Here is a 27,379-nt window from a genome sequence, read left to right as displayed (position 1 = left end):
GACCTAGGCAAAGAGCCCGAAGTCAACAACAGTCAAGGACCGGACAAATGTGTCGAACTGAGTTCGTGCTGTATCACGACCAGCTTCTCCCACTCCACCTCCATCATTGGATTGAAGAGGCACATTGAATGTGACAACTAAATCAATTCCCTCTTCCTCCATACGATAGACGGCCATCAGGACAAGAACCTGGTCCGGCGTCGCCTGATTGCATTTTCGGATTGCCTGATGACCAGAGAGGACAATGGCTGACGGCATTCTATCTCCTCTATCATTTGGAATGACATTCACTGACTCTACGTTGCTCTGAAGGGCATTATTATCGTGGGCCAGAGAGTCAAAATGAAATCTGCGTCGGTAATCAAGATGATGAAGGTAGGTGCTCTGTTGGAAGGACTTCACTTGGCAGCGTCGCGAAAATCTGGAGGATCAACCCTCTGAAGAATTTCTACAATGATGCTGACACCGGAGTCACGGTAAAGGAACACCTCTTGAGTGTCTGGAACTTGGCGGATAGCCCTGAGTAATTGGAATGATGAAAAGTTAGAAAGTAAAGGATGGGCTACTGACGAGGCGTCGATAAGATTTCTAGGGCAGATCGCAGTAACTGCACCACCAAATAATTCGCGGACACTACTCATGGTGGGGATGGAAGGCTAAGCTGTTGAAGGCTTAATGCCGAAGGTGCCGGCGGCTCCGATTCATATATCACGTGATTGTGACAAGCGCGCTGCTGTCACCGTCACACCCTCGGTTGGCCTCTACCATCACCAGACGCGTCGTTATTGACGGATTTCTCCGCCATGGATCTTCGCCGCCGGTCTGTTATGCAGTCTCTTGAACCCAATGCTGGACGGTCTGGAATACCTCTTCCATCGACAGCTAAGAAGCCTACCCCCAACTTACGTGCATCTCTCGCTGGGGGGCCAGCCCATCGAACTCCATTCACTTCTCATTACGGTTCGCGATCGAATAATAGGCAGTCCACATATCAGTCGCAGATTATGAACCCTCTTCTTCAAAGTGCATCCAAGCCGTTACCGAACCTGGGTCGGACACCTTTGAACAAGTGTGTAGCGATTACTCTCTTCGTTCCGTTCGCTTATACTTGTCGCTGTAGCAGTGCTCGTCGTACGTCTGTATGGCCTGTCGGAGCTCTTGGTGGAGCTCCATCGAACAATCAAACAGCGAAAGACACTCGTCCCCTTCGCGACAAGGCCTACCAAGCTAAGATGCGTCATGATATACTAGATTTCTTCCAGAACGCGGGTCACGAGACAATCACCATGAACACTCTGATTAATATTCAAGGGAAGGACTTCCGTGCGATCTTTGACTACCTAGTTCTTTCCTTAGACGCGTCGTATCCCTTGAACCCAAAGGCTTCAATACAAGAGCAATTTATACCGGCTCTCAAGTATCTGCAATACCCTTATGTATCCCAAATCGATAACAAATGGCTGGCCGCGCCCGCTAGTATGCACTCGTGGCCATCTCTTCTCGGCATTCTTCATTGGTTGGTGCAGCTATGTCAAGTAAGCAAGATTTGGCCATCATGTTTTCCGTTGACTGTTATGGTCATCAGATGCGCAACCATTATCTAGCGAGTGGACATCCCACCCTTCAAATAAGCTCAGATATACCGGATGAATTCGACGACCCGATGGATCATACTGCGCTTGCGTTCGAATTTGCTGAGCAAGCCTATTCCCTTTGGCTAGACAGCAATGATGAAGACAGTAGAGACATGCTGGTCTTTCCCAAGCAGGCTTTGGAGGAGCGTTATGGTAAGATCATCTAACAACTGTTTGTCTCATCTCACGATGGATAATTCAGCGAAAAAGAATGAGCGGGTACAACTTGATCTGGAGCAGCTGAGGAAGCAGTTGGATGATGCGACGATCGAATACGATAAACTGAAAAGTTCTGCCGTACGTGTATGTTTTCTGAAGACTCGTGCTTGCAGACTGACTGGTCTTTCAGGCTCCGATCGCGAAAGCCCAGGACGAGAACGGCCTGCTGAAGGGTGACAATGAGAAATTTCAGAAGATCCTTCAGCTTTATGAGGTCAAGAAGAAGAAATTAATTGACTTCATCGCTCAAGAGAAGGCGGAACTTGCACGAAAAGGTAGGCGATTCGCGAGGTCTTGATACCGTTCTCAATCATGCGCCAAGATGACAGCCTGATCCAAATGAAAATGGAACAAGACAGGCTGTCGGATATTGTCAAGACGCAAAACCTGTCTCCCGAGGAGGTCAGTCGCATGACAACGGAACACGAAACGCTTTCAAGGAACTTAGAGGACCTCAGACAAAAGATTGCTGAGACCCATCGGACTGTTTTGAATCTGGAAGTCAATGTCACGAATCGGGCCGCTGCTACAGAGGAGGCGCTAGATTCATACGTTAATCTACTTTCCTCTTTGGAGCTTCTCCCGCCTCTACCGCCGCCTTTTGAAGGCGTCGATCTCATGCTGGAGCTGAACACCGCTGCCTCTAATCCTCACCAACTTCTAAAAGGCGCCGAGATTAGGAAGGTCATCAGGCCTACCCTCAACAGTGTTGCGGAATCGAAACGGTCCGAGCGCGCGTCTATTGAGAGCGATCGGATCAAGGTTGATAATGAGTTGGATCAACTTATGGCGGAATGCGAGAATCTTGACCTCGAGACGGCAGAAGTGGAGAAGAAGGTCATTAGCCTTCATGAACAAGCAGAGGATTTAAGAGATGTAAGGTATTCATTTGACTAATCCATTGTCTAACCGGGGCAACATAGGCAGCACAACAAGAAGCACTGGTTGCTAGCAATGAAGCAACGCGAGTAGAACGAGAACTCGCCCACGCTAGAACGGCTGCACTGGCTAACGGCATGGGTGTCAACACACGACTGACCGGCTTACAATTCAAGTAAGTCGTCCAGCACTCAATTGATAGCCATGTTTGACACATATCAGATACCAAGAGCGGGTGGAGAGGGTCTCTCGACTGAAAGAGGAAACCGTTCGTGCTATCATCAAAAATAGCAACGATATTGCCCTGTTCAAGAGCGAGGTCTCTCGGCATTTAGCTGATCTGCGGGAGTTCGTAGACATATCACAGAGCTGATGCAGACATTATGGTTGTGGCTTATTGGCCTTCTGTATTCCTGTATTTCCGTGGACGTCAAAAGCGGAGTTAACTGCTAACCGGTGTCAGAGGGATATCCTGAGCATCGGTGTGGGTCAAACTTCCCCAACACGTTCGTCGTGTGTACTGTAGTGAAGCTGGACGCTTCATATCGACATTTGTGGCGCCGGGGGACAAGCCTTAGAACGAGACAACGGGTCCGGCACACTGTCATGTAGGTGATGGGACCCTTCGTCAAACCGATTTCATTAATGCCAAATACTTCTTGGTCCTTATGACTTTCTATGCTGCCTACTGTAATATCGTGAATACAAGTGAGCTTATCTTTGACTGGCGGTCCGCGTCGTGGCCTTGTCGGGTATGGACTTGCGACCGACTCCAGGGAAAATGTAGGTGTGTGCCTGGCTCTATCGCGGTAGTTTGCTAAATATATTTCTTATTTACATGCTAGATGGTCCATCGCCGGGTAATGGCTCTCCCTCAAACTTGGCGGTGAATCGGAGCAACAATATTCACGTTTGCGTGAGGTGGCGCCAAGTGGTTCCCGATAAATAGTAATACTTACAGCAGAGGCTGCCACCCCTCCTTGTGGCTTCAGGAATTCAGGGTTCGAAAGATTACTGGCGAGCTGGGATTGTGGATGTTCGGCTACCTTATCAAGGAACCGGCGTCGCATTGCCATCACTTACCCTTTTCGCTGACAGCACGCTTCGCGAGGTGATGTCGTGTTTGTGTTTGTTCTTGCGCCTCTGAAGCTGCGAATGTTATTCGTTGTCTATCACAATTACGCTGACAAGGATCATGCCATAGCATGGCAGATGGATATTCAATTATAAGTTCGGCTGCCGCTGGCTTTCAGACTCATTTTATGTGTTACATGAATGAGAATCATTCCGGTTTAAATACAGGAATTTTCTCGATGACACGTCAGATTGCAAGGTAAAGTCACTCCCGATAACGCGAAGGTAATAACCGTGACCGTACGTTACATGTGGATCAACATCGCTTGGTTCCGACACTACGGTAAGTATTTGCATACCAACTCGCACATTAAGACTAACTTCTCTACTTGGACGTCCACAGAATTCTCAGAGTAGAGGTCGGTTAGTTCGATTGGATGCTTCCAACGCTATACAACTATCTGTCGTCAAGCCTTTTGGAGGTGTTTTTTTTTCTTTAGCCAACACCGAATCGCTCTGAGAAAGTTATTGAAACCGGAAATCGGCACACAATGCTTCCGAGAATCGCTGAATCCACATTCTAGGACTGCTCGGAATTTTTAAGTCATCTATCTATCGCTCTTGTCGTTAGACCGTTCTAAACGGGACAACATTGGCACCTAACGCGTGTAAGCCGCCATCAGTTGCCAGCACCATGCTTCACATAAGAAGCAGCCGGTCCCAATCTTCACTATCCCTACCCTTTGTTCTGGTCCCCCCCCAGCTGTCCTGCCGTTGCTTCTGGCGACTATGGGTTCGAATGCGACGTCGACCGACACCGAACTAGGTCTAGGGTCCGACCTGACACTGGAACCTGCCCCATCAGAAGACACACGTCCCGAGGAGAAGGCTACTGTGGTGAAAGTCGAGAATGTGACCCTGGAGAAGAAGCTTGACAATAAATTTATCACCACTGCTATCCGACCCATTTTCACGTCCAGGGCTCCGACGAAGACGAAGAAGAAGGTGTCGTTATGGATTAGGTGGACTTTATGGTTTAATACGTACAGGTAACGTTATTACTCTATTTTTCTCTTAGACACTCTAACAGTGTGCATAGGAAGTTTTTCACTTTCACGTTCGGTTTGAACATGATAGGCTTAGGCTTAGCTGCCTCGGGACACTTTCCCTATGCCATCAAGTTCTCTGGCGCTATGGTTGTGGGTAATCTCAATTTTGCGATTTTGATGCGAAACGAAATTTTCGGTCGAATCCTATTTTGGGTAGTGAACTTTTGTTTCGCGAAGGTCAGCATAGTACAGTTGAACGTTCCCTCGAATCCGATCTGAGCTTTGCACCATACAGTGGACCCCACTGTGGTGGCGTTTGGGTTGCACCTCTGTTTTGCAGGTGGGTGTTTCTCGACATTGCATTTCATTTCGTTCAACGGAAATGAATACAAGCATCTTGGCGGTATACACAGCGGTTGTGCCCTATCTGGCTGTATCTGGTTACTCTTCAAAGTAGTGACCCTCTTCACCATGCTTAGTGTCGAGCATGACGCCATACTCATCATGGGAGTGATCACGAATACTGCTGTTATAATCAGCGCGCTCAGTGCTTTTCCGTGGGTCAGAAACACACACCACAAGTGCGTCCATCTCAATTAATCAACAACTGCTATGACCCTGAGCAAGCTTGTAGCGTATTTGAACGCCACCACCGATTTGCTGGTTGGATCGGTCTTCTTTCAACGTGTAGGGACACTTTGACTTTCAGCGACGTCGTGACTGACATGAATATCGTAGGGTCGTTTGTCATTCTTGGGGATATTTACGATCCCGTCACACGTCGATGGAATCTCGACGGAGTGGCTCTCATTCGACACCAAGATTTTTGGTTTACGGCAGGGATGACTATCTTGTGTGTTAGCTTCAGGTTTCTTCGCTATTAATCACTTATATTCCAATCACAGCGTCTCTCTCCCATGGATATGTGTACGTGAAGTCAAGGTTGACATCGAATTAGTACGTCCTACAAAGTCTTAGATCAGTAATGACGATACTCATCCTATTGTGAAGCCCTCACCGAAAGTTGCCATCCTTCGTTTCGAAAGAGGGATGCAACAAGGTTTACTGGGAAGGATCAGTCGGTCTTCAATAATGGAGTACCATGCCTTCGGGATTATTTCGTTAGTCCAACTTTTAACAATAGGACCGGCCACTGACCAGTTTATAGGGAAGGCACGCACGCCAAGTACCATTATATGATAGCGGGTGTACAAGGTATGTTGGCTGTAGTACTACTGGTATAAGTTGATATAATTGACATAACTATGCTCAGGGGACTTTACGAGGACTCTTGTCAATGATCCCCCGAGGACGTTGTGGACACGACAGGTTAAGGTAGCGATGACTTTCAGTACGATGTTTGCCCACACCCTCTGACTGGCTGTACAGTTCGCAGGTGTTTCCAATACATCTACGCTGTACACAAGAGGCATCCGCGTCTGCACAGGCACTGGGATTGGTGCCGCCCTTTCGACCTGTATCCAGTCTCCAAACTGGTAAGCGTACATGCAATGTGTTATGAAGGCACCACTTACACCAATTGACTCAGGTTCTTAATATGGATTGGCAAGTTTTCTTTCCTCGCCTTTGCAGATTATTGACGAATTCTGTTTTGTAATTTAGGTTCTGACCAAGAGAAGACGTTCGGACCCACCATCAGCGGATTGATTCATAAGTATATTGAACCAGAGAGATTCATCCTTTGGGACACTAAAGAGCGAGGCGGGCGACCAGACACCATGAAGCTGGTCAAAGAAGTATACAGCTCGTTCAATGCCGAAGGTATGGTCGAGGGGAATTAAATCGTTTTCTGACTCACTGTTCATTCGCAGTTGTTTTCATAACGTCAAATTATATCGGTAACACTGAAATCATGCAAGGATGTAAAGAGGCTGGCATACATGCCTTCGGGACATTGTGGGACTTCGTATGTCACTCCTTAAACGCTAGATTTTGTAACCCAGTTAACACCTCATGGCAGTAACCTTGTCGACTCGTCCCCAACATCTTTGCATATATGTTGAGATTTAAGAAGGTTCGGCAAACTTAAATATTTGGCCCGCGCTGTTGTAGATATACTGATCCGATGAATGTACCACTGCTTTCAAGCAACAGATAGATTGTGCAGCCTGATAAAAGCCGCCGAAAGGTGCTGCGGCGTAAAGATTGCACGTTTTGCTAATTTACAAGGACAGAGTTATATGTACTCCTCGATAACTTTGCCATTCTTTCCCATCCAGGGCCAGCGGCGGTGAACATTGATGCCCAGGTTTGGTCTGAGAGCGATGCCTCTGCGCGCAAGCTCAGTGACTATTCTAGCGATGTTGCGAGTATCCTACAGAATGCCGATCAGTGCTAGTACCGTCACGATGATGGGTTCTCACGTCAATCCCGGAATGTAAACTGCCTTCAAAATCTGGCAGCCCAAGAGCGTTTAACTGCCGTACTATGCCCAAGGGGCGGGGTCGGTTGTTGGGATTCTGCATAGTTTGAGGAAACAGTAGGTCATGAGGTAGTAATCGTCTTGCCTGGGCATGCATCCAAGAAGTAACTTGCGCTCTAACGTCCAGTATATTACCTTGCATCCAACACGGCATGGGGGTCTATCGATGAAATCTAAGAAAAGATATACAGAAAAAGTATCTTTTTACCTTGGAGATGAAACATGTTTTCAGTAGAAGATCTTGAATATCCCATGGTCCATCAGTACACCAACAGAAACGGGTCAAACTTTGCTCCGTATCCTTGTCGATGAGGTTATGTTTTGCCATGAATACTTTGAGTAACGAAAACACTTCCGAAAGCGATGGAGCTTCATCAATTTGGGTCTGTATCGAGATAAGAATAGGATACAGGATAAATGTGCGGAAATACGAACTTGTGTTATTCCAGTCAAAGTCGTACAATATTCTGAGAGAATGGGCTTCCATGTAGGTTTGACGAATGAACGGAATTCGTCTACAATGGCTAGTTGACTAGCTGTTCCGTCGGAAGTTTTGTCTTCCCATTTAAGTAACGCTACAGGAAACTCCTAGAAAAGATATTCATTAGTAGGGCGAATAGGTCAACGAGAGGCATATATATATAAAATCTCACAATAATCTCATTTGCATAATTAAATCGCGAGGTCGCTATGCAAGTCGCCTCGAAGTCCACAACGAGAAATGCATCATACGGCTGTGGTTTTCGAAATGGATACGTTTGGCCTGGCGGGGGGGCCATTTGCTGACTGGTTTTCAGGTATGCATTCCTAGATAAAACAGGTGAGGATGCGCGGCCAGCTTTCCCTTCAGCAGGATTTAAACGCGGTGTAACGAAAAAAGTGCGGGGTAGGTGACGGTAGGTGAGACCCGACATTGCAAGGGTTAGGAAGATGAGAATGAGGCAGTATATAGAACTAAAGTGTTTAATCGATTCACAGAGCCAGAGGGGGGTTGATAGAGAGCTATAAGACGATAGCATACCAGAATTAAGAGGGTGCGTCCATCAGGCAGTCAGGAAAGAAAATTGTTACTGATCGGTAACGCACTGCAAAAGGTACTCTTGATCACGTGCATCCCTTTAGTCCCGTTCTGCAGCCCACCGACCATTATCTTGCCATGCATCAAGGAGGAGACGACCTCGAAGACGACTTTGTTCTGGACATTCCCGAAGAAGACAACGATGGATTCCACGTCGATGACGCCCAAGATTTTGTAAGCGAAGAGGAAGGAGACTCGGCGGGCCAACGGGACCAGGCTGGTCCTAGCAACGCCAGAGTTGTAGAAAAAAAGAGGAAAAGAAGGGAAAAATTGAAAGAGCGAAAGGTGCGTCAAGTCGTCATGAGCTTTAATATTGTTCATTTACTGTGTGCTAGAAACGGAAACTAGTGGATAATCCTGGATCTCTTATTGCTGTTGACTCTATTGCGGGACAATCCACCTCTGAACTTGCCAACTATCTGTCAGAAGAGCAGAAAAAGACCTTTCCGGATATGTCTGCGATAGAACTGGAAGCTACGGCAGTACCAGGTCAGCCTATTTGCACCTTTGATCGAGATAGGCTTGTGTTAAGAAATTTGCAGAGTCTGCAATAGCAGATACAACTTCATGGCAAGAGCCAAGAACCCTGGATAAACTGGCGGAATTCATCATTAAAGGCACATGTCTTGGTGTCTCCAGCGGCGTCCATTTACTAACAAGACATTTACTGTAGCTGTTCCATCACTACGAACTCGACTCTTACAGAAATCTAAGGCTACTGGATCACCAACCCTTCTTTTCGTAACGGGCGCGGCTCTCCGTGTCGCTGATGTCACCCGTGTCCTGAAGGACAAGAGGCTGAGGGGTGAAAAGGGTGGCGAGGTGGCAAAGCTCTTCGCCAAACATTTCAAGTTGGCTGAGCATGTAACTTACCTTCGGCGGACAAAAGTTGGTGCTGCTGTCGGTAAGCCAAGTGCGAAATCTTTTTGTTTTTTTATCTCATACAACTTTAGGTACTCCCGGGAGGATTGGGAAGCTGTTGTGCGAGACAGGTAGAATAATGTTCGACTTTTATTACTCGTTCCTTTATTGACAAGAAAACCTCAGATGCATTGACAGTGTCCGCGCTCTCCCACATCATATTGGACGTCACCTTTCGGGACGCCAAGAAGCGAAGCTTGCTGGACATACCGGAAACACGGGATGAGTGCATGAGGACGGTTCTAGGATGTCCACAGGTCATCAAACAAATGAAAGCGGGTAAGATACAGGTGATACTGTTTTGAGAAGCACCCCGTATTAGTGTTTCTTGTCATGATGTATCTTTTGTATACAGTACAGCTGCGAATAATAGGCTAGAATCCCTTGGGATTCGTTCGAAGGGTCATCTACAAATGTGTGTTAGTTTGCTTTTGGCAGCCAGAAGTTTCTTTGCGCACTCTTGTCCATTTGGGCACCTTATGTATACCCTTTCTATACCCTTTGGCATGAGGAGAGAAGATGGTGTATTTGTCGCGTGCAGGCATTTCATGTTCTTTCGGAAGCTCCAGCGCCTGGTCCTATAGCAAGCAGCATTCAGCAAAGTCCACAGCGGAAAAAGATGCGATATACAAGTGCACTGCACTCAACCCCGCTAGCCCTTACGGCTTCAATAACCGCGTCAACTTTCTTTAGTCTTGCTCGAGCATTTGCTTTTCTGGTGGATGATAATCTCCACGGAATCTTCCTAGTATAGTCTTCAGTAACGGACACACTGAAAATTTACTATACAACACACCAGAGGAGGCCACCAAGGTTAACCTGGGTCGCTCGAAAGGCGCCAAACATCGACGTTTGAAGAGAGAGAGGCCGTGAGAAATATTTCCTCACTGCTTGACTTCGACTTACATCACAACCACAACTGCACTTTATTGACATAACGACGACAATGAGTGCCCTCATCGATTCTGTCGCCAACGGGCATGTCAATGACAACAGAGATATCTTGATGGAACAGGCTGGCGGGAGATTTGCGAGCGGTCTTATTCTTCCTCCACCGGAAATCAAGTGTAAAGCGGCTCTCTCTTTCCATTTCCATCTCTCTTGCTGAGCGTCTCCATATAGCTGTTATTGACAGAACTGCCGTATTTGTTGCACGCTCGGCCAATCCACCCCAATTTGAGGATAAAATACGCGAAGGCCAGCGTTCCGACCCCAAGTTCTCCTTCCTCAATCCAGCGGACCCATATCATGCTTACTATCGGGACAAAATGGACAAGGTCTTGCAAGGAGACATGTCTGGTGAACCAACTCAAGAAAAAGAAAAAAAAGGGACAGAGAATGGAGCAATGGAACCTCAGATCTTGGATATTGGACTGGAGCCTCCCGCCCCAGTATTTATCATGGACATGCCAAATATCACTTCAATTGATCTGTACGTTTGTTTTCTTGCCTCCTTAACCAATTCTAATGCTGTCTGGCATAGCGACATCATGAAAATGACCGCCCTTTTCACCGCTCGTCGAGGACACAGTTTTCTCAATTCGTTGACCATGCGAGAAGGTCGCAATTACCAGTTTGACTTCCTACGCCCCCACCACTCCCTCTTTGGCTATTTCAATCGGTTGGTGGAGCAGTACACCAAAGTCTTATTCCCTGACAAGGAGATGCTGGAACAGTTGAAGGGTCGCACTTCTGAGGGGTCGCGATGGAGGACTCTGGAAATTGCCAAACGATATGCCAAGTGGGAAAGAACAAAGCGTGAAAAGGATAAGAAACGCCAAGATGATCAGGAGGCTGAACGAAGTGGGTATTCGTTTGTTAATCTTTGTTTAATGTTCACTATATTGGAACAGTTGCATTTGCGGAAATTGACTGGCATGACTATGCTATCGTTCAAACGATCGAATTCACGGCCGCGGACGCAAATACGGAATTGCCACCACCTATGAACGTGCAAGAAGTCGAGAGCATGACTCTTGCGCAGAAGAGAATGGCCGCGATGATTATGGAAAATACTGTAGATGATGTTGAGGCGCATAGAGCTCGGCAGGCAGCAGCAGAGGCAGAGGCAGCAGCAGCAGTCGGAAATGCTGGCATTGGAGGAGGCGACGATGATGCTGCTATGGAGGAGAGTGATGACGAGGGTGAAGCAGAAGAACGTAAGCGTCGTGAGGAAGAGCAGAGACTTCGGGAAATTGAGAGAGCCAAGGCAATGCAAGCTTCGTCAAATACGGCTGGGCCCATGAAGATTCGGACAGATTATGTTCCTAAACGTGGGTCAGCCTCATTTTCATCTCTGACTTCTTTTGACAACTCATCATAGTCGGCTCAAAAAACTCCAAGACCGCGGTGACTACCTGTTCAATCTGTGGGCAACAAATACCCGTCGACGAGCTACAGGAACATATGCGTATTGAACTCCTTGATCCTCGTTGGAAGGAACAGCGAGATGCATTGGAAGCACGCAAGGCACAGTCTTCGGAATTGCAGCGAGGCGCCAATGTTGTCTCTTCATTGAAGAACCTTGCACGGACTCGTGTGGATATTTTCGGTGCAGAAGCGGATGAAGAACGTCGTAAGAGGGAGCAGGAGGAGGAGCGTGAGCGGCGGAAAGAGAGGGAAAAGGTCGTTTGGGACGGTCACACCAATTCCAAGGCCAACACCCTCGACAAATACTCCACCAACGTTAATTTCGATGAACAGATTGCTGCTATTCACCGCGCAAAAGGACTCGGACCGTGTGTTGAATATATTCGCACCGTGTTGAACATTAAGCTGACCTATGTATATATAGGCAAGAGGCAAATGCCATTGGCCCTGGTATAGGCCCTGCTGCCGTCCCTCCACCTCTAACATCACTGCCGCCAGCGCCAGCTTCTCTACCCGCACCGCCTCAAGGTTCAGGTAGCGCATCTTACTCTACGGCCACTGTGTCATCAGGCCCTCAACCAGCCTCAATGTACCAGCCACCACCGGTCATGCTGCCTCCCCTCCATTATCAGGGTATGGATGCCGCGCAGCCATTCGGGTACCAGCCGCCTCCATCCGGCGTGCATCCAACCAGAATGGCGGCATTGGCCGCCGCTAACAGTACGCTGCAGGCTCAAGCCGGGATGGTTCGGTCTGCGGATGAAATGGAGGGTGTTGTTGATGAAATTCCGCCAGCTAAACGTCAAAGGGTTGCCAAGGTACCTGGCAGTCAAATGTATTCGGAAGACGATTGGATCACGATGCATCCGGTAGAGTTTCAGCGTTGTTAGGGTAAAATCTAATACTGACTGTCTTTCATTCAGTATCCCATATCGCTGCAAGTACAATTTCCCCATGATACTTCGAAACCAGAGTGGAAACTTGATGGTTCTACTGTCACTATTCCTGATCTTCCGTTGAATCTCTTGGTTTCAACGCTACGTGACCGTATTGTCCAGCATACCGGCATCTCAGTACCCATATCTAGGATTAGGTTGTCGTACGCCGGAAAGATGCTTACCAACTCTAGCTCAATAGCGGTCTACAATATGGAGGATGAGGAGTTGCTTATGCTTAGTGTCAGTCCGGCGAAGAAAAAGTGATTGTGCGTTCTATTTACATAACACCGGATTCAAGTGCCTTCTCCTGTTTCTCTTCTAGCCAATGTAAACTATTCTCAAAATAAAATATAACCTGGCATCAATTTATGGCCCAAACGGCCCGAAAACCCAAGTAAATATTGATACAGTTGAGTAGTCTGCTACATATGTGATAGTATGGTATAATTACGATCTGGAAAGATATTGGCTGATGTAGATGCTGGATGACGGCCTGCGAATTCGGCGTGTCTTGTGTGATATACACACATGTATCCAGCATGCTTTCAGAATACCCTTGTTTTACCAGTCGTCGACTACTGCCTACGCTTCATGATGGCGGGCGGGTACGAGTGGAGGAGAATGAAGTGCCGGAGGGGAAGTGGTGCGCAGCTCTGCTGTGCGGCGGAGCGCTTGTTGCTCTGATAATGAAGGCCCCCTCGAAAGGGAGGATGAGGAAGAAGCGGTCGAATCCATGCTACCCTTCCTTCCTGTGGTGGGAGTCGCTGGGACGGTATCCTGCAACCACTGCTCGTCCTCAGCGGTGGGTGTATGGGGCGAGATGGCTCTCTGGAAAATGCTATTGGGCGAATTGAGAAGAGGTGACTGGAGAAGGGACGGGGGAATTGGCATGTGCATCGTTTTCTGGTGACGGTTGGATGAGGTCCGGCTCTTTCTACGACCAAAATCATGCGTTGCCTTCCTTTGTGAAGGATAGGCGTAACCGCCAGTGTCAGAAGGATTCGAAGAAGTAGAGGAAGCTGCCTGGCAGGACATGATTAAGGAAGAAAAAGAGTCCCGGCTCGCGTATATATTCGAATTCGCAGACTAGCTGATAGATGAAGAGGATACATCTGAGACGAGACACGTCCTATTATATAGTACCAAATGTGCGGCTCGATCGTTTCAATATTCCATTTTACCGTTGCACAGTACAGCTGTTTCCCGCCAACTGAATTTCATATACTGCCGGGTTTTCCATTCTGGGTGAAGACTTAGCACAAATTCCATTCTACATTTTGAAAAAGGTACATCCACGCTAGTATCTATATCATCTTCCTACAAAGCAAAGCAAAAACCAATACAAGGAAGAAACATATCGCTGTATCCAATAAAACGGGGGGTCGACGCTGCGGTTGTGGGGATAGACCATGCGTCTCATGCTCGGGAACTGTAGGGGAGGAAAATCTTTCTGGCATTGACAGAGAGGTCTCTTGTGCAACTTCGTCTTCTGCTTCTTCGGATCGAGGACTAACAGAGTTCGTGGAAGAAGCATCATTATGTTCTGGAGGTAGTGCCGATTCTACAGGAGGAGAAACAGAGGAGCTTGGACGATTCTCCTGACCGGCTGGTGGGTCAGGAAGTATGTCGAGATTAGACTGCTGACAATGCGGGCAGACCCAATCCCGAGATCTGCGGACGGATGGAAGTAAGAACTAGCCAGAATCTGTGCCAGTGATCTAACATACAGAGCGGCTAATCTCTTCCTTTCTAAGGCAGGGTATTCAACAGATCCGACACCTGCAGCAGCCTGCCCTTTCAGGGGAAAGAAACCTTGAAGACCCAAAATTGCTACCGGCCAAGTTGAGTGCAACCCAATTTCTATTCCATTGCAAACTCTTACCGGTCCGTACGCCCCAAGCAGGTTGCCACAGTTCCTCGTGGTCTATAATGATGGTAAAGATGATTCTCGACACGAAATTGTTGGCTCACAGTTGGTGAAGCTTATGCATATCTAGGGCGTGTAAAATATCCGTTTTTCCGTAATATAAAGCACGCGATTACCTTGGTATTCAATTCGAAACGGCCGTTGGGCGTGAGAATCATTAGCGATGGCGGTCGGAAGGGATATTCTGCGGGCAGTAGAATGCGAACATGATATAGGCCACCCTCGAACTCTGTTCCTGCAGGACCTCGTAATGTGCAATGCCATTCCTGAACTGTATCGTAAGCGCCATGGTAATATGATAGGCATATATAAACTTGCAAAGATATCATCCTGGAATATTGGTCAACGTTTCAACAGTTATAGAAGGCAAGAATAAGTGTAGAACGAACTTCCAAAGGTCCTGCAGCATAGTCAGTTGAAGGGTCATCGGATAGCTCTCGAGCCTCCTGCATGATGCGCTTGACGGCTTGAGTGAGATATAAACAATTTCGCCTCTATCTGTACAAAGATGAATACAGACCAGAGTTGTTCTTATTGAGGGCTGACATTGAGGAATGAATCAGTGAAATTCAGGTAGCTGGAGGGTAAGTAGGTAGGGTACTGGTAGATGTAACTTATAAGTTATTTAAGACGACGGATTGATGACACTTGTATGGAACAGTACAACGTGGCAGAACCGGAACTTAGGCCGGTAGTGATCCGTCCAGTATTGCCTGTTCCAAGCCATCTCGACTGCTATTCAGACAGCTATCCTGCAAGTTTTCTTAATTTTAATGTGCCTTCAGAAATGTAACAAACAGTACATACTTGTATTTCTGGTATCGAAGAATTATTCCACAATCCGTCATCGGACCGCTTCGGACCGCAACCCTAACCTTTGTTTTCTACCATCACCGTCAACCGGCATTGCAATCCCTACTCGCCCTCCAGACACCTGAGCTACTTCATTACAGCTAAAGATGGGTGTTCACATTAGGGAGCTCAAAGTTCGTCCGCGAAAGCGTGTGTACCGTCTTTTCTTGTCGCGACCTGCTCTCATGCCCCGTAGGTCAAATGGATGGTATGTGCGGCGTGCAGCTTGCGGCCATGCTGGGTTGCTGGGCATCTTCCAAGGACATTCAGTCCATGGGTACGTGTCGAGCTGCTGCAGAAAACCTGTTGCATTGCATGAGGGTGACGGTGCGTCGTCTATACATCTCAACACTCTGGACTGACAACTACCGAAAGCCTCCGAAAAGGCAGACACATAGGCCTGCAATTAATTTCCATCTTGCAAGATTAGGGAAACGAATGTAACTGATATAGACCTTGTGGCCACATACCATCTCTTCTTCACGTTCTTAGTGTCAATGTCCTCGAGGGGGCCACAAATTCAAGGATTTTTTATCAAGTCTCCGTGAAAGCATTACTAGTGCGCCGTTTCATATTACAGGACTGAGAACAAGGGTCACCTTCTGCGAAGAAGGTGCACAACATCAGTGCTATAAAAGGTGAGAAATTCTAACGCCCCCGTGATGTGTACAGGCCGGCAATTCCCCTCCCCATTAATTGTTCGAAGTATGGGCGCCAACTCATTCTCTTACTTTCATCATGCAAGTGTCCGACCGTGTCGCCATCTTCTGGGACTTTGGTGCATAATACTCTTGCATAGTACGTGACGGGTGACTAAATTTTGATTCATAGAGAATTGTCCAGCGCCCTCTGGTGCTTCAGGGTACGACCTTGCTAGTAGCATCCGAAACTGTGTCCAGTCGTTCGGTCCTATCAAGCTTTTCAAGGCATATATAGATGTGTCGGAGCAATCAGCAGGCCAGCGGGGGTCATGTCTTCGCTCCGAGTTGCAACTGTCTGGTGTCTCAATGACTGATACGCCACATATGGGGCGGAAGAATGTGGCCGACCAGATGATTATTGGTGAGCACCTTCCAACATGCAGCTCAAAGTTCTCACTGTAGATCAGTGGACATGCTTGCATATGCATTTGATAATCCGCTGGCCTCTACCACGATCGTGTTAATAACTGGAGACCGAGACTTTGCGTACGCAGTAGCCATTCTCCGTCTGCGTCAATTCCACGTCGTGGTGATCTCACCTTCAGTCCCATCGCCGCACGCCAGTCTGACTGCACATGCAGCAGTATGTATAGACTGGAATACAGCAATCATGCAGAATATAGGATTGGAGGCCTCGGCTTCTCAGCCTGCTCCACCAGATCGAACGAAAACAGAGTCACCACCGGATTCTGCTCCTGTTGCCTGTCCACCGACACAGCCAGTGAATTTGGGTCCTACAAATTCGTCACAGCTACCCCAACCAAACCTTCCCTCCATATCTGCTAACCCGCTAAAGCCCACTCCCCTTGAAATAAACAGCCGCTCTCGCTCTGCTGATCCCATTCACAGAACTCACACTCCTGATTCTATGGACAGTTCTACGCCTGCACCAACATATACTGCTCAGCTGCCACCAGTTCCTCGGGTTCCACTCGAGCCGCCTGTCCAGGTGCCACAATCTGGCCTCCAGCTAGGCGGTGACCACAACTGCATGCCCCCTTCACATACCCCTGTCCCAAGAGCACAGCTCGCCCGAAATTTATCGATGCCAGTACAGTTTCCTTCAATTGCGCCAGGATATATCGCCACATCGCCCATCATGGCACCTTCCACTGTATCGGGAGTTACGTCAACCTTTCCCTCTATCTCCGCTCCCCTGTATCGTCCAGTAAAGACGTCTGAAATGGTCCCTTCCTCGTCGCCCAAGGTCCCCCCTGCACGATTTTACGGCCTTGTGAGACTTCTGGAGGCTCATCGTCTGAATGGCGCGTCTCGTCCTTCCCGTTCAACTATCGCTCTTGAGCTGGTCAAGTCGGATAAAGCGGTTTACAAGAAAGCTGGAGTGGAGAAATTCGGACAATACGTGGCCCTGGCCGAGTCCGAGGGCATTGTAGAACTTGGGGGAATGGAAGGAGGTGCTTGGATAGGCCTTCGTACCGATTGGTATGGGTGTGTCGTAGGCTAATAGAGCACTCGGCATTCTGAGGGCGACCGTGTGCTCCTTTTTTCTCACGGTACTAGCTGACGTTCCCGTGTGTGCAAAGTTGACAATTTATGTATTAAGGTTCAAGGGTGTTTTCGACTATTTCTTATTGTATTTAGTGTATGTTCAACCATTCAATATCCAGACAACGACTAATCTTGTCTAGTATCCCAGATACCTACCAATGTATCGTTAAATCTGTCTGTCTTAACATCAAGCCGTTGAGCGGCTTTCTGTTCCTGTGGCTCTCACACTCTGCGACGGTGGGAACGACATGCCGGTGTGCGAGAGTGTTCCCAGTCCCCTCCTGGGATTTTACCTCCGGCTGCGCATGTCTGGTAAGATGATCGCATCTCTAGGCGCTATAAATCACAATGCCTCTCTTGATGGATGATTCCTAGCGTCGTGTCACCTTTTCATCCCCAGCATGAACCGCCCTATTTTCTTGATTTTTGTGTCGATTTGCCTGTGGCTGACATTTTTGCATCGGGTTTCCGCACTTCACGGTGATTCTGCTTGTGGCAAATTCCTTTGTGTGAATGCCACAGTGCTCTCTGACACAGTCAGATGTGGGCCTCCAGTTACGCGAGAGTACAAATGCCAGCTGACGACGATTAACAGATGAACTGACGGCATTAAAACAACCCTTAGGCTGGGCGGGACTGTAAGTTACTACATCGTCGAAAACGATGATGATTGATTCATGTATTCTAGCGGTTTTGGCCGCCGAATGGCGGAGACTCATATGGTTATATTGTGGCCTAACGGTGATGGTTCTGTAACACTTTCGCAACGATATGCGGTCGGACATAGTGAACCTCGTGTAGTATCAAATCCGCCACGACTTGCGACGCTTCAGGCCCCAACTGACTCCGCAGTGGGTTTACTCACGGTTTTGATTTTCTTGACATCATCACTGACATCAGTTGTAGTGGCATATCGTTGATTCAACTACATTCGCCTTCGAAATTGAGAGAGGAACGGGTCCGTATTCCGGAAAAGACGATGCAATGGAGCACTTTATCTGGGCATACTCGCAAACGAATCCTGAATCTTCTGACCCCGAAGCTGATATCACTTTCCACTATGCCGCTGGCTTCTTGACGCTCGATCTAATGAGGGAGCTGGCAAAGACGGAGTCTCCAAGCCCACCTTCAGAGTTGGATAGCTCAAACGGCGATTCCACAAGCATCTCACCGAGTCACGAAAGAGTTGTGATTGCTCACGGTGCATTGGTATCCCTTGGCTTCCTCTTTCTCCTACCCATGGGCTCTCTCGTTGCCCGCTGGAGTAGGACCTTCACGCCGAATTGGTTTAAGGTCCATTATGCTGTGAATTTTTGGCTCGGCCTGCCAGTCATACTCGTTGGTTGGATACTTGGTCCTGTCGCTGTCTCCGACACGCAGGCTACTCATTTTCTGGATTCACATCAGGTGAGAGAACATGTCTGTTGTCGTGTGCATTTTTTGACCTTATTTATCTGTCGTTAGATCTGCGGTGCATTGTTGCTGTTCCTCTACTTATTGCAGGTAGCTTTGGGACGCTACATCCATAACCGCAAAGGACTATCCGCTCTGAGACATCCCCCCACTAATTTTTTACATGCAACCCTAGGATTGACGTTATTGTGCCTGGCTTTTTTTCAGGTGAGTGCTTATGTTTCGGAGTTCCTGTGGACAGATAATCATTCCCTTATTAGGTACGAAGCGGGTTTCACGAATGGAAGACTGTAAGTGGAAGAACCTCCGTACCAACGTGGGTCCATACTCTGTGGTCGTTCTGGGCTTTGGTAAGAACATTGATCTTTTTGAATTGATTGCTCTCTCATACACACTCACACACTATCAGGCTGTACTCATAGCTTATTTGCTGGGCCTCGCGTTACTTAAGCGCCAATTTCAGCAAGAAAAACTGGGAATCATTACCAACCAATACGTAGCGTTGAATGACGAAGTTCGCTTGTCACCGGATCCTTCTGTCGATCATCGCCTAGACGCATACGAAGAAAATTCATTAAAGGATTTTGAGAGCACACCGTTCTTGTAAAGTAATATCACATTTTATGTACAAACACTTATACGGTGATACAAATAAATATATAAAGGATGAGAAAACGTAGTAAATGAAGGTATATGTGATGAGGGTATGAAAGAGTGTACAGTTTTGTGTGCCAGATAACCAAAGATAACCATGATAACCCGAATAATAGAATGATATCACGCAGGTTCCGTTCTACGGGAGGTACACCGTGCTGTATCGCAGATGCATTGCGCGTGTGCATAGACAACGCGGATGCGCCATGCAAGATGCATGCAGTCTCTGCACCAGGGACACGGGGCCAGAAGGGCATGCAGATGAATGAAAGAACAACTATCATTCCACGATCCCTTATACGCCTTTGGAAAGAATGGACGCGAGATCCTTTTCGCTCGCAGCCGGCAGTTGGCGGGAACGTGCTTTAAGTCGCACTGTGTGAAGTGTTAGTCAATCACAATACGAACAAGACAAAAAAAAAAAGGTACTTACAATTGCGGTCAAGGCTCAAAAGAACCACCTTGACAGGATTGATTACATTTCTGACTATACCATCGCTTCTCAAAAGGGCCGATCGATCTACCCAATGTTCGTCGTGCCAAATGGCGGCTTTGAGGATAAGGTCGTCCATGTTTCGGTCAGAAGTGCCATTTGCGAAGTCCACCTCCTCCGTCCGCACATTCAGGGTAGTCAGGTAATTGCCCTTGGAAGTTTGGACTTTCAACGACGTAGAGTGGGTTCGTATGTGGGATGTCATGTAAGCCATTGCACCTTGCGCTGCGTCACCCAATTGCGATAGACTCGAGGACAGGCCATCGAGTTCCATGATGACAGGCAACGGAACAACCACTGTCCATCGCAAACTTTCAACAATCGATGCAAACATCGAAAGTGAAGAAAGTAGAATGTTGGTATCCACAACAAGGACCGTGTATCCAGCTAATACAGGCAGAGGCGGGCGACTATCAGTGTTTTTGCGACCCTTGCGACGAGAAGATGAAATAGGCATGAGGGTTGCGTGACCAGAGTGGAGCAGGCTTTGAAGATATCTTCGCCTCGCCTTGATAGCAATCAGTAAAAAGAAAAGAAACACACAAAAAGAGTTGCCTTACCTTCAAGGCCTTCACTGCGTCAGTGTTATTTTCATCATCGCTTTCGCTTTCCTCGGACGCATCCATAGGATCATCGTCGATATCCATGGAGTCATCAACCCATCGATTGCCCATGCGTCTGCGTTCTTCTGCTTCCCTCTCGCATGCATCTTCCTCCTTCCATCGCACAACCTTCTCCGCGAGTTTTCCTTCAATCCTCCACTCGCGAGTTCCTTCGACCCAAGTGAACCCGTCCACAACACTGGCTATTCCCACAGCACAGCGAACAATGCGTACCCATCGCTTGCCAATGTCGCTGCTCTTTCTCTCGCCTGCGTCATCATTATCGTCATCCTCAATCTGGCCGTCTGTCATTTCTTGCGTTTCCGACTCATTGAGTACTTCAAGTTCTGCCTTGCGGTCCTCACCGCTCTTCCAAAAGCCTCGCTCGTAGACCTTGCGCGCTACCCACTCCATGCCGCGTAAGCACCAGTCCTCAGCTAAAGGAGGCGCGCAGCCACTTGTCACCATGGTCCATCGTTCCGTATCACAAGGTATGGACTCATCCAAGCCCTGTCTGGTCATGATGCTACGAGGCACGACAGCAAAGAATTTAGCAAGCTCTTCCCATGGGATACTGCGTTCCAATACTTCCCGCGACGGTTCATGCTTGAGAATAGTCGCCAGGAACGTCAACACGACGGTAAGGTACGGGTTCACTGTAGAATGTGCGAAGGGGGAAGTTTTCCGTGTTGGTCGACGCAAGACATGGGATAACATGGTAAAGGTGATTCGAAGGGCAAGCTTAGAAGCATATGGGAACTCTCCAGAGTCGGCCTCTCTTTCTGAGAGCGCAGGAGAGACCTGAACTGTCGGTTCGTCAACATCCATTCTGTCCTCGGCAAGAAGTTCACGTTTCGCCATAACACGCATAGCGGCAGCAGTTCCTGAGTCACGAGGGCCAACACCACCGATCCTTTTCAAAACACCGCTCGGTTTGCCATACTCTAATATGGAACCGATGTTGACAACGGCCATCATCGTCCACTCTCGGTCTTCGGCACCTTCTATTTCCAGGCGTTCAACGAATCGTGCGAGGGTTGGGTGGAAATCATCGAGTTGAATGTTGGTGAAAAGCATGCCATGCAGCAAGACGAACAAGTCAGGAACATGGGCATCTGGAAGGGATCGTCGGGCCTGAGCTGCGACGGACCAGATAGGAAGAACGGATTCACGCGACGTCATGAAAGGGTGAAGGGTAGTCATGCTAAGGGGAAAATGCTCAAAAAATGTTTTTTTTTAAATAAGTGATCTGAACCACTCACCTCTTGACGAAATGATAAACACCTCTCAACTCCTCGCCTTCGACTTCTCTACTCAACAAACCCAGGTGATGATGAAGTTTACCAGTTCCAGGTTGATCGGTCAATCCGGCACCATACCAATCCCTCGCAATCCCTCGCCATCGCTCCTTCTCAGGTTCGACGTCTAATAGCCGTGCTGCAGCTAGACCAACGCTGGGTGATGGAGAGTCGTCAATCCTGGCCGCGGGTGCATCGCTGATGGATTTGGCCTCAGCTGGCACAGGAGATGCCAAACCTTCGGAAGGGAGGGTGCCTGCTGTGCGAACGACTTCCGATACATTAGCAGCCGTGAGCGAGCCTCCACCATTTGAAAATCCAGTGACCATTGCAGCAACGGCCATTCGATACCGTGCCAGATCACCCAGGGCCTCCAACCACCCACTCTTGAAGGAGCTGAGGGCAGGTTCCTCTAAGAGGCCTGTATAAAACGTATAAGCATAATATATATAGTCCTGGAGATGTTCCATAGCCAGTGGAGAAGTAAAAGAGGAGCGCCGCAGAGACTCTAGGAGCTTATGAAACCCATAAGTCCATAGCCGTACAATGATGTTGTACTTGGTAGGGATGTTACGAAGGGAGGCAGGAACACTGGGAGCCAAAGAGATTTCCAGGAGATTGTGGATGTTCTCGACAAGGCTACAAAACAGAGGGTCAGCACCTAAAGCGGGATGCATGATAGACGGCTAAGGTACCGCACCTCTTGTGATCATTGATCTTCTTCTTCCACTTGTCCTTCTCGAGGTCCTCGTCCTCGACTTGTTTGCCTTTCAACAAGATCCTACCCCCATCCTCGTTCTCTTCGGGGTCCTCCTGATTCACCTTGGATTCGAGGCTGGTAATTGTCCTGTATAGCTTTTTGAGTTGCACAGCAAAGACATTGGTACCTTGCTCCTCAGCCGACTTTGGTTGGCCTTCAAAGAGGGCAGAGGATGCGGATGATCCATCGGTCGTCGACGACAATGTGAAGCTGGAGGAGGTCTGAGAGGCAGCATATGATGAAGTAGAAGAAGCAGATATGTAGTCTCCCGACGACTTGGGAGTAGGGGTAGGGCGGCCTGGGGTCCTAGCAAGGACAGAGAAGCGTACAGGGTCATCCTTACGATGATTGAATAGCTGCCTGGCAGTGGGGTCTCTTGGACCGTTTCTGGAGGCATAAGAGCTGGCGGCATCCGACATGGTTTCAGGCTCCATGGTACGTCGCATCGGTATTGGGTCCCGATCTGGGTCAAAGAGTTTGTGGGACTGCTTGGCTACTTGAGCCGGTCGAATAGACGGAGATGAAGGTGATATTTTGAGGCGACGAGAAAAGTCATCTGGGTCTGCTTCCTGGGACGGACGTGAGACGGCGAGCTGAGGCGAAAGATGGTGCTTTCTTGGTGAAGGTGAAGGACGTGCAGGAAGTTGAGGGGCGGGCCTTGGGGAACGTTCTAGACGAGCAGGTGGCGGCGGCGGCGGTGGTGGTGGTGGTGGAGGGGCGGGCCGCTCAGACTTGACCCTGGGCCGACTGGCACTAATAGAAGATGATGATAAGCAAGAAATGGCAAAAATGAGAGAGCAAAGCGTACGCTGCTGTGCGACGACGAAAAGCAATGAGTTTTTCGTCGAGATCCGTGGGCTGAGGGTCCCTATGTGGATCCCGATGCATGGGATCACGTTCCTTGCCCTTCCTTGAGGGTCTCTGTATCTCTGGCTGCGAAAGTTCGAGCTGCATGATGGATGAAAGGGAAAGAAGGACAGCGGGGTCGTCGACTGCGGCTTGGGTCGCTGGAAGGAGACTCTGAAGGAACCAAGAGATGCGCAGCAGCCCGCCACAGTCCACAGTACTGCTGCGCTCGATCAATATGTTGAAATTCACGTGGCCGGAGAATACCATATTTCGCATATAATATTATATTACAAGTATATATTATATCCTAGAGTAGTATAAATGTCCCCCCCAAAATATTCATGCCTGCTTCGGCACATGTACAAGCCAAGGGACAACCTTGGCATTCGCACGTCTTAATGTGTGCGATCCAAACCATGTCGGCACCTTTCCATCCCATTGATCAACCAATCTCACAATCTTCTCTTCACGGTCAAGGTCAACGACGACAATCGAGTCAATGACCTGGCACGGACTCAAATGGTCAGTCCACCGCCAGATCCGAGTAACACCCTGCGCACCTTTTTATGCCCAAACAGTCGTGCTGTGTACTCTTGTTTCTGCGCAAATACCAATCGGTTCGGGGAGCTCGTCGACGACATGATTCTCGTAGACAGCGTCTCCGACTTGGAGCACAATTTCGGCTTTGGGTCTCCAATTAGCCAAGGAAATGGGATTTATACACACAAGATATCGAACCAGAACAAACCACTGTGAAAACCGTCAGTCACAGATGTAGTCTAATAGTGATGTAGACAACGTGCCTGGGCAGCATACTCTTTGTAGCCTTTGCAATACGAAAGAGGGTCCTGTACGAATTGGTTACAAAGAGGCTGAATAAACACCAGGCTTCAACGTAACCTCAAACACTGCGTCCTTGTTCCACGACCTTTCGAAAATCTCCATGGTAGGCCGGCAACAATAGAGCTCCTTCAAGTCAGCCATAATGCGTTGGTGGTCTGCTTTCACCGGCTCATTGGTGGAGGTCTCTCGTCGATCTATACTCGCTCGTCTGTGTTTCAACGTTTCTGGATCTACTTTGACCCCTGAGTAATGGGCGGCACCAGCGACAGACTCGACAAGTGCCGGGGTAGGAATAGGGTGAGGTAGAATCGACGAGTGAAAAGTCTGCGATGGCGGTGACGGTGAACGAGGAGACAACGAACGAGTCGACCCGCGAGATAGCGAGCGGTGATGATGATGATGATGACTGGGAGGCATCGCGATAAGACGCTTGGATAATTGGAGACAGAAACAAGAGCTGCTCAGTACGCTGTCACACTCTTGTCACGCCAATCATACTTGTTGACGTAAGTGCACAGCCGTTATCATTATTACAGGCCAATAATCTCGACCAAGTTGCAAATGCAAAGACTCATACAATACATCATTCAGAAAAAAATGAACCTTCTCAATATACAGCAAAATCCACCTCAACCCCCGTTCGTCTGTCCCTGCCAAAGTCCATAAGTTTTCCCAGGTGTAGTCTGCCACAGTCGTATTGTTCCTAGGGGGGGAGTAAGAAATCAGGAACTGCACCATAGAATTGCAGGATCATACTTACCATCCTCTACGGTGGTTATCAATCACAAATCAGTTAATTGCCGCTGTCAGAAATCAAGGCGTCCACGCACCACTGCCGCTAGCATACATTTCTCCGTCGGGGCTAAATTCGACGCAATGAACGGAACCATGGTGTCCTTTTAAAACCTCCCTCTCTTCACCATCCATCGCGTGCACCCGAACCCATTCATCACCCGTGTTACCAGTGACAAAGCGGTCTTGTAGAATTGGATGTATTGTCGCAGACGAGGGCGAGTAGGGAAGATTCAGACTGTGCGTCAGTCCGTTGCTATTGGGAAGAGCAGGGATAAACGCGACCGTTGTACCCGAGGTGACAACTAATCGTCCCGTCTGTGGTGACAATTCCATGGAAGTGATAGATTTGGGAAAGGTCATGGTATTCGTTAATGTCCTCGTTCGTAGATCCCACCACCTAGTCGCGACTCAGCAATCCTCGCAGCTCGAGCTAGAGATAAATACGCACTTGATAAGACCATCCTCTCCCGCAGTCACGCCGGTGTGGTCACCAACCCAGACGACGCTTTTGACAGTTCCCTCATGCGAAAGGGTACCAGGCTCCCCGAGATAATCTGGGTCCGCATCAGGCCTACCAAGGTCAAACATCCGTACTTTCTTCTCTTGCCCACCGGTGAGCAGATGGGACGATGTCGGGGAGAGCGCTACGCTGCGGACAATGTGGTTATGCGGAAAAGAATGTAGCAGATTTCCTGTGTATGTGTCCCAGACTTTGCTGCACCCACATGGTAAGTAGGATAGAGTCACAAGGATTGTCAGACGTACGCAGTAAAATCAGCACTTCCGGAAGCTGCTCTGGACGCATCGGGAGACAGCTTGGTACTCCAAACAGCACCCTTATGACCAAGAAAAGTACCGATCCAGTCGCCAGTCCATTCCCTCAACATCGGATTTCCATCTTTGCAGCTCGAAATGAGCAAATACGTGCCGTCGTCTTGAATGGGAGAAAAAGAAAGGTGGGTAACGGGGCGAGTGTGACCAGACGCCACGAGAGGTGTGGCCTTGGCAGGAAGGGACATTAAATCGTACTAAATGAAGTCTGTCGTCGTGATACAAGCGCACCGCGCTGCAAATTGAGAAGGATGCAAAAACGACGAGTCCAAAGAATTCCTCTCAGACGCTGCTTCGTCACGTGCTGATCACTGTCTTCACCACACAACCGTCATCATGGGCGCCGCCTCCTCCAAGGCTGCAAAAAAATATCCAAAGATGGCTGAGAAACCGTCCTGGGCAGGTGCTAGAACGCCTCGTACTGCAGAAACAATACCCAGACCCAGGGCTAGTGAGGTGAAAAATCAAGGTGCATCCATCTATTGTCAACTTTCGTCTCTCTTCTCCTAAAGCATGTCTAGATATCGAGCGCGATGCCCAAGACCCTCATTTTTTGTCTAATTTGAACAAACTGGGCCCAGTACGCGTGGATCATCATATGCAATCTTTCCAGCCGGTTAGGCCTTCTCTCTACGCCTCTTTACGAGACTAACATTCTTCGAAGGCTGCGTCCAAGAGCAGCATGCTTCGCTCGCGCGCCCGCGCTGAAATGGAAGAAACATCAAGTGCTGGACGCAATGTCTATGCTGCGACACTCAGTTCTATGCTTAATCAACAAAAATCATGCACCACGCGTCTCGACATCGAAACTCTCGCTCGGAACTATAAAATCGATATCCAAAAACTGAAAAGTATTTCAAAGTTTGTCAACAGTCCTAGCGTCGACTCCAGTTCCCTTGTCAAAACCGTGGACAAAGATGGCAACGAGAGCCGGAGCATGCTGGTATGTGAATCGAGGTATTCCTGGGAGACCGGCTCACATTTGACAGGCTGTATGGATTAAACCGAACCTTCGCGAATGAACACGATATTCCACAATTGAACGCTTCGTCTTTTAACCATGAAAGCCATGGGACAGTGAGTGCCCATACATTGCGTCATCTAAAGCAGCACAACAAGAGCAGTCCCCGGTTAAATTGTACTGATATGTAGCAACACTAATAATGATTCGCTACCAACTCATCTATTACCAGTCTAAGACTTGAAAGTGAGCTGCCTGCTGTCTTTCCACTTTGTAAGCATATGCA

At 48.4% G+C, this 27,379-nt stretch overlaps 14 protein-coding genes across 14 annotated transcripts; 7 read left to right on the top strand and 7 right to left on the bottom strand.

Moving 5' to 3' along the window:
- Positions 1–3: 3 nt before the first annotated feature.
- Positions 4–641, bottom strand: BT62DRAFT_915135 (Mog1p/PsbP-like protein; the record flags this gene model as incomplete). Its single annotated transcript, XM_043183921.1, has 3 exons — positions 4–349; positions 403–519; positions 571–641. 3 exons carry the CDS (start codon positions 639–641, stop codon positions 4–6), a joined length of 534 nt encoding a protein of 177 aa, XP_043046202.1.
- Positions 642–651: 10 nt separating this feature from the next.
- BT62DRAFT_989788 (uncharacterized protein) lies at positions 652–3,455 on the top strand. The gene is made up of 8 exons (XM_043190178.1): positions 652–1,069; positions 1,121–1,535; positions 1,586–1,787; positions 1,837–1,931; positions 1,984–2,128; positions 2,176–2,729; positions 2,777–2,907; positions 2,955–3,455. The coding sequence occupies exons 1-8, from the start codon at positions 804–806 to the stop codon at positions 3,103–3,105; spliced, it is 1,959 nt and encodes a 652-aa protein (XP_043046201.1). The 5' UTR covers positions 652–803; the 3' UTR covers positions 3,106–3,455.
- Positions 3,456–4,208: 753 nt separating this feature from the next.
- BT62DRAFT_983656 (uncharacterized protein) lies at positions 4,209–6,954 on the top strand. The gene is made up of 15 exons (XM_043189801.1): positions 4,209–4,855; positions 4,906–5,092; positions 5,151–5,195; positions 5,249–5,436; positions 5,490–5,542; positions 5,594–5,708; positions 5,761–5,812; positions 5,867–5,976; positions 6,024–6,070; positions 6,129–6,190; positions 6,245–6,351; positions 6,405–6,421; positions 6,479–6,637; positions 6,688–6,782; positions 6,837–6,954. Exons 1-15 carry the CDS (start codon positions 4,596–4,598, stop codon positions 6,837–6,839), a joined length of 1,500 nt encoding a protein of 499 aa, XP_043046200.1. The 5' UTR covers positions 4,209–4,595; the 3' UTR covers positions 6,840–6,954.
- A 98-nt stretch (positions 6,955–7,052) lies between these two features.
- On the bottom strand, positions 7,053–8,212 carry BT62DRAFT_998719 (uncharacterized protein; the record flags this gene model as incomplete). Its single annotated transcript, XM_043190747.1, has 5 exons — positions 7,053–7,190; positions 7,240–7,458; positions 7,507–7,683; positions 7,734–7,886; positions 7,952–8,212. 5 exons carry the CDS (start codon positions 8,210–8,212, stop codon positions 7,053–7,055), a joined length of 948 nt encoding a protein of 315 aa, XP_043046199.1.
- Positions 8,213–8,420: 208 nt separating this feature from the next.
- BT62DRAFT_1070437 (uncharacterized protein) lies at positions 8,421–9,702 on the top strand. The gene is made up of 6 exons (XM_043178660.1): positions 8,421–8,661; positions 8,712–8,865; positions 8,919–8,993; positions 9,050–9,280; positions 9,330–9,368; positions 9,424–9,702. Exons 1-6 carry the CDS (start codon positions 8,455–8,457, stop codon positions 9,600–9,602), a joined length of 885 nt encoding a protein of 294 aa, XP_043046198.1. The 5' UTR covers positions 8,421–8,454; the 3' UTR covers positions 9,603–9,702.
- On the bottom strand, positions 9,421–10,164 carry BT62DRAFT_958696 (mitochondrial 54S ribosomal protein YmL31). Its single transcript, XM_043188470.1, has 4 exons — positions 10,094–10,164; positions 9,928–10,042; positions 9,756–9,875; positions 9,421–9,704 (listed from the first exon to the last, which is right to left on the bottom strand). Exons 1-4 carry the CDS (start codon positions 10,141–10,143, stop codon positions 9,672–9,674), a joined length of 318 nt encoding a protein of 105 aa, XP_043046197.1. The 5' UTR covers positions 10,144–10,164; the 3' UTR covers positions 9,421–9,671.
- A 139-nt stretch (positions 10,165–10,303) lies between these two features.
- Positions 10,304–12,869, top strand: BT62DRAFT_880151 (uncharacterized protein; the record flags this gene model as incomplete). The annotated part of the gene is made up of 7 exons (XM_043182613.1): positions 10,304–10,364; positions 10,420–10,729; positions 10,781–11,100; positions 11,151–11,570; positions 11,621–12,035; positions 12,092–12,536; positions 12,591–12,869. The coding sequence occupies 7 exons, from the start codon at positions 10,304–10,306 to the stop codon at positions 12,867–12,869; spliced, it is 2,250 nt and encodes a 749-aa protein (XP_043046196.1).
- A 1,021-nt stretch (positions 12,870–13,890) lies between these two features.
- Positions 13,891–15,129, bottom strand: BT62DRAFT_939757 (UBC-like protein). Its single transcript, XM_043187727.1, has 8 exons — positions 15,053–15,129; positions 14,922–14,998; positions 14,851–14,862; positions 14,649–14,798; positions 14,577–14,598; positions 14,488–14,529; positions 14,333–14,435; positions 13,891–14,276 (listed from the first exon to the last, which is right to left on the bottom strand). The coding sequence occupies exons 1-8, from the start codon at positions 15,078–15,080 to the stop codon at positions 13,910–13,912; spliced, it is 801 nt and encodes a 266-aa protein (XP_043046195.1). The 5' UTR covers positions 15,081–15,129; the 3' UTR covers positions 13,891–13,909.
- A 1,007-nt stretch (positions 15,130–16,136) lies between these two features.
- Positions 16,137–17,673, top strand: BT62DRAFT_20888 (uncharacterized protein). Its single transcript, XM_043180057.1, has 2 exons — positions 16,137–16,162; positions 16,216–17,673. Exon 2 carries the CDS (start codon positions 16,498–16,500, stop codon positions 17,548–17,550), a length of 1,053 nt encoding a protein of 350 aa, XP_043046194.1. The 5' UTR covers positions 16,137–16,162; positions 16,216–16,497; the 3' UTR covers positions 17,551–17,673.
- A 142-nt stretch (positions 17,674–17,815) lies between these two features.
- BT62DRAFT_925242 (CBD9-like protein) lies at positions 17,816–19,691 on the top strand. The gene is made up of 7 exons (XM_043184759.1): positions 17,816–18,137; positions 18,190–18,232; positions 18,283–18,445; positions 18,501–19,001; positions 19,059–19,214; positions 19,268–19,357; positions 19,417–19,691. The coding sequence occupies exons 1-7, from the start codon at positions 17,996–17,998 to the stop codon at positions 19,612–19,614; spliced, it is 1,293 nt and encodes a 430-aa protein (XP_043046193.1). The 5' UTR covers positions 17,816–17,995; the 3' UTR covers positions 19,615–19,691.
- On the bottom strand, positions 19,572–23,884 carry BT62DRAFT_939756 (uncharacterized protein). Its single transcript, XM_043187726.1, has 6 exons — positions 23,623–23,884; positions 22,755–23,567; positions 22,019–22,693; positions 20,715–21,960; positions 20,095–20,662; positions 19,572–20,036 (listed from the first exon to the last, which is right to left on the bottom strand). Exons 1-6 carry the CDS (start codon positions 23,766–23,768, stop codon positions 19,957–19,959), a joined length of 3,528 nt encoding a protein of 1,175 aa, XP_043046192.1. The 5' UTR covers positions 23,769–23,884; the 3' UTR covers positions 19,572–19,956.
- A 16-nt stretch (positions 23,885–23,900) lies between these two features.
- BT62DRAFT_18530 (uncharacterized protein) lies at positions 23,901–24,981 on the bottom strand. The gene is made up of 5 exons (XM_043179972.1): positions 24,564–24,981; positions 24,467–24,511; positions 24,402–24,413; positions 24,224–24,346; positions 23,901–24,167 (listed from the first exon to the last, which is right to left on the bottom strand). The coding sequence occupies exons 1-5, from the start codon at positions 24,921–24,923 to the stop codon at positions 24,003–24,005; spliced, it is 705 nt and encodes a 234-aa protein (XP_043046191.1). The 5' UTR covers positions 24,924–24,981; the 3' UTR covers positions 23,901–24,002.
- A 128-nt stretch (positions 24,982–25,109) lies between these two features.
- BT62DRAFT_925239 (WD40 repeat-like protein) lies at positions 25,110–26,416 on the bottom strand. Its single transcript, XM_043184758.1, has 5 exons — positions 26,067–26,416; positions 25,750–26,016; positions 25,337–25,698; positions 25,267–25,272; positions 25,110–25,209 (listed from the first exon to the last, which is right to left on the bottom strand). Exons 1-5 carry the CDS (start codon positions 26,318–26,320, stop codon positions 25,136–25,138), a joined length of 963 nt encoding a protein of 320 aa, XP_043046190.1. The 5' UTR covers positions 26,321–26,416; the 3' UTR covers positions 25,110–25,135.
- A 26-nt stretch (positions 26,417–26,442) lies between these two features.
- On the top strand, positions 26,443–27,316 carry BT62DRAFT_1070429 (uncharacterized protein). The gene is made up of 4 exons (XM_043178659.1): positions 26,443–26,601; positions 26,654–26,748; positions 26,797–27,075; positions 27,122–27,316. The coding sequence occupies exons 1-4, from the start codon at positions 26,469–26,471 to the stop codon at positions 27,152–27,154; spliced, it is 540 nt and encodes a 179-aa protein (XP_043046189.1). The 5' UTR covers positions 26,443–26,468; the 3' UTR covers positions 27,155–27,316.
- Positions 27,317–27,379: the final 63 nt, after the last annotated feature.

The sequence above is a fragment of the Guyanagaster necrorhizus genome (assembly GCF_019112545.1).
Source record: "Guyanagaster necrorhizus MCA 3950 unplaced genomic scaffold BT62scaffold_1, whole genome shotgun sequence".
Lineage (NCBI taxonomy): Eukaryota > Fungi > Basidiomycota > Agaricomycetes > Agaricales > Physalacriaceae > Guyanagaster > Guyanagaster necrorhizus.
This window is presented reverse-complemented; position numbering and strand designations above follow the sequence as displayed.

Coding starts and splice junctions, on each gene's coding strand:
- BT62DRAFT_989788 (XM_043190178.1), top strand. CDS start 804: ATGGATCTTCGCCGCCGGTCTGTTATGCAGTCTCTTGAACCCAATGCT. Junction 1,536..1,585: donor GGTTGGTGCAGCTATGTCAA/GTAAGCAAGATT, acceptor TATGGTCATCAG/ATGCGCAACCATTATCTAGC. Junction 1,932..1,983: donor ATAAACTGAAAAGTTCTGCC/GTACGTGTATGT, acceptor CTGGTCTTTCAG/GCTCCGATCGCGAAAGCCCA.
- BT62DRAFT_983656 (XM_043189801.1), top strand. CDS start 4,596: ATGGGTTCGAATGCGACGTCGACCGACACCGAACTAGGTCTAGGGTCC. Junction 5,093..5,150: donor TGAACTTTTGTTTCGCGAAG/GTCAGCATAGTA, acceptor TGCACCATACAG/TGGACCCCACTGTGGTGGCG. Junction 6,071..6,128: donor TATGATAGCGGGTGTACAAG/GTATGTTGGCTG, acceptor AACTATGCTCAG/GGGACTTTACGAGGACTCTT.
- BT62DRAFT_1070437 (XM_043178660.1), top strand. CDS start 8,455: ATGCATCAAGGAGGAGACGACCTCGAAGACGACTTTGTTCTGGACATT. Junction 8,662..8,711: donor AAAAATTGAAAGAGCGAAAG/GTGCGTCAAGTC, acceptor ACTGTGTGCTAG/AAACGGAAACTAGTGGATAA. Junction 8,866..8,918: donor GGAAGCTACGGCAGTACCAG/GTCAGCCTATTT, acceptor AGAAATTTGCAG/AGTCTGCAATAGCAGATACA.
- BT62DRAFT_958696 (XM_043188470.1), bottom strand. CDS start 10,143: ATGTTTGGCGCCTTTCGAGCGACCCAGGTTAACCTTGGTGGCCTCCTC. Junction 9,876..9,927: donor GGGTTGAGTGCAGTGCACTT/GTATATCGCATC, acceptor TGCTTGCTATAG/GACCAGGCGCTGGAGCTTCC. Junction 9,705..9,755: donor AGGTGCCCAAATGGACAAGA/GTGCGCAAAGAA, acceptor ACACATTTGTAG/ATGACCCTTCGAACGAATCC.
- BT62DRAFT_939757 (XM_043187727.1), bottom strand. CDS start 15,080: ATGTCAGCCCTCAATAAGAACAACTCTG. Junction 14,599..14,648: donor GTTTCGAATTGAATACCAAG/GTAATCGCGTGC, acceptor TACACGCCCTAG/ATATGCATAAGCTTCACCAA. Junction 14,277..14,332: donor AGGAAGAGATTAGCCGCTCT/GTATGTTAGATC, acceptor ATCCGTCCGCAG/ATCTCGGGATTGGGTCTGCC.
- BT62DRAFT_20888 (XM_043180057.1), top strand. CDS start 16,498: ATGCTTGCATATGCATTTGATAATCCGCTGGCCTCTACCACGATCGTG.
- BT62DRAFT_925242 (XM_043184759.1), top strand. CDS start 17,996: ATGAACCGCCCTATTTTCTTGATTTTTGTGTCGATTTGCCTGTGGCTG. Junction 18,446..18,500: donor AGGCCCCAACTGACTCCGCA/GTGGGTTTACTC, acceptor CATCAGTTGTAG/TGGCATATCGTTGATTCAAC. Junction 19,215..19,267: donor TGTGCCTGGCTTTTTTTCAG/GTGAGTGCTTAT, acceptor TTCCCTTATTAG/GTACGAAGCGGGTTTCACGA.
- BT62DRAFT_939756 (XM_043187726.1), bottom strand. CDS start 23,768: ATGCAGCTCGAACTTTCGCAGCCAGAGATACAGAGACCCTCAAGGAAG. Junction 22,694..22,754: donor AAGATCAATGATCACAAGAG/GTGCGGTACCTT, acceptor TCTGTTTTGTAG/CCTTGTCGAGAACATCCACA. Junction 20,663..20,714: donor ACGCAGTGAAGGCCTTGAAG/GTAAGGCAACTC, acceptor ATTGCTATCAAG/GCGAGGCGAAGATATCTTCA.
- BT62DRAFT_18530 (XM_043179972.1), bottom strand. CDS start 24,923: ATGCCTCCCAGTCATCATCATCATCATCACCGCTCGCTATCTCGCGGG. Junction 24,512..24,563: donor ACAAGGACGCAGTGTTTGAG/GTTACGTTGAAG, acceptor CAATTCGTACAG/GACCCTCTTTCGTATTGCAA. Junction 24,168..24,223: donor GACTGTTTGGGCATAAAAAG/GTGCGCAGGGTG, acceptor AGTCCGTGCCAG/GTCATTGACTCGATTGTCGT.
- BT62DRAFT_925239 (XM_043184758.1), bottom strand. CDS start 26,320: ATGTCCCTTCCTGCCAAGGCCACACCTCTCGTGGCGTCTGGTCACACT. Junction 26,017..26,066: donor GGAAGTGCTGATTTTACTGC/GTACGTCTGACA, acceptor ATGTGGGTGCAG/CAAAGTCTGGGACACATACA. Junction 25,699..25,749: donor GGAGAGGATGGTCTTATCAA/GTGCGTATTTAT, acceptor AGTCGCGACTAG/GTGGTGGGATCTACGAACGA.
- BT62DRAFT_1070429 (XM_043178659.1), top strand. CDS start 26,469: ATGGGCGCCGCCTCCTCCAAGGCTGCAAAAAAATATCCAAAGATGGCT. Junction 26,602..26,653: donor TAGTGAGGTGAAAAATCAAG/GTGCATCCATCT, acceptor AAGCATGTCTAG/ATATCGAGCGCGATGCCCAA. Junction 27,076..27,121: donor ACGAGAGCCGGAGCATGCTG/GTATGTGAATCG, acceptor CACATTTGACAG/GCTGTATGGATTAAACCGAA.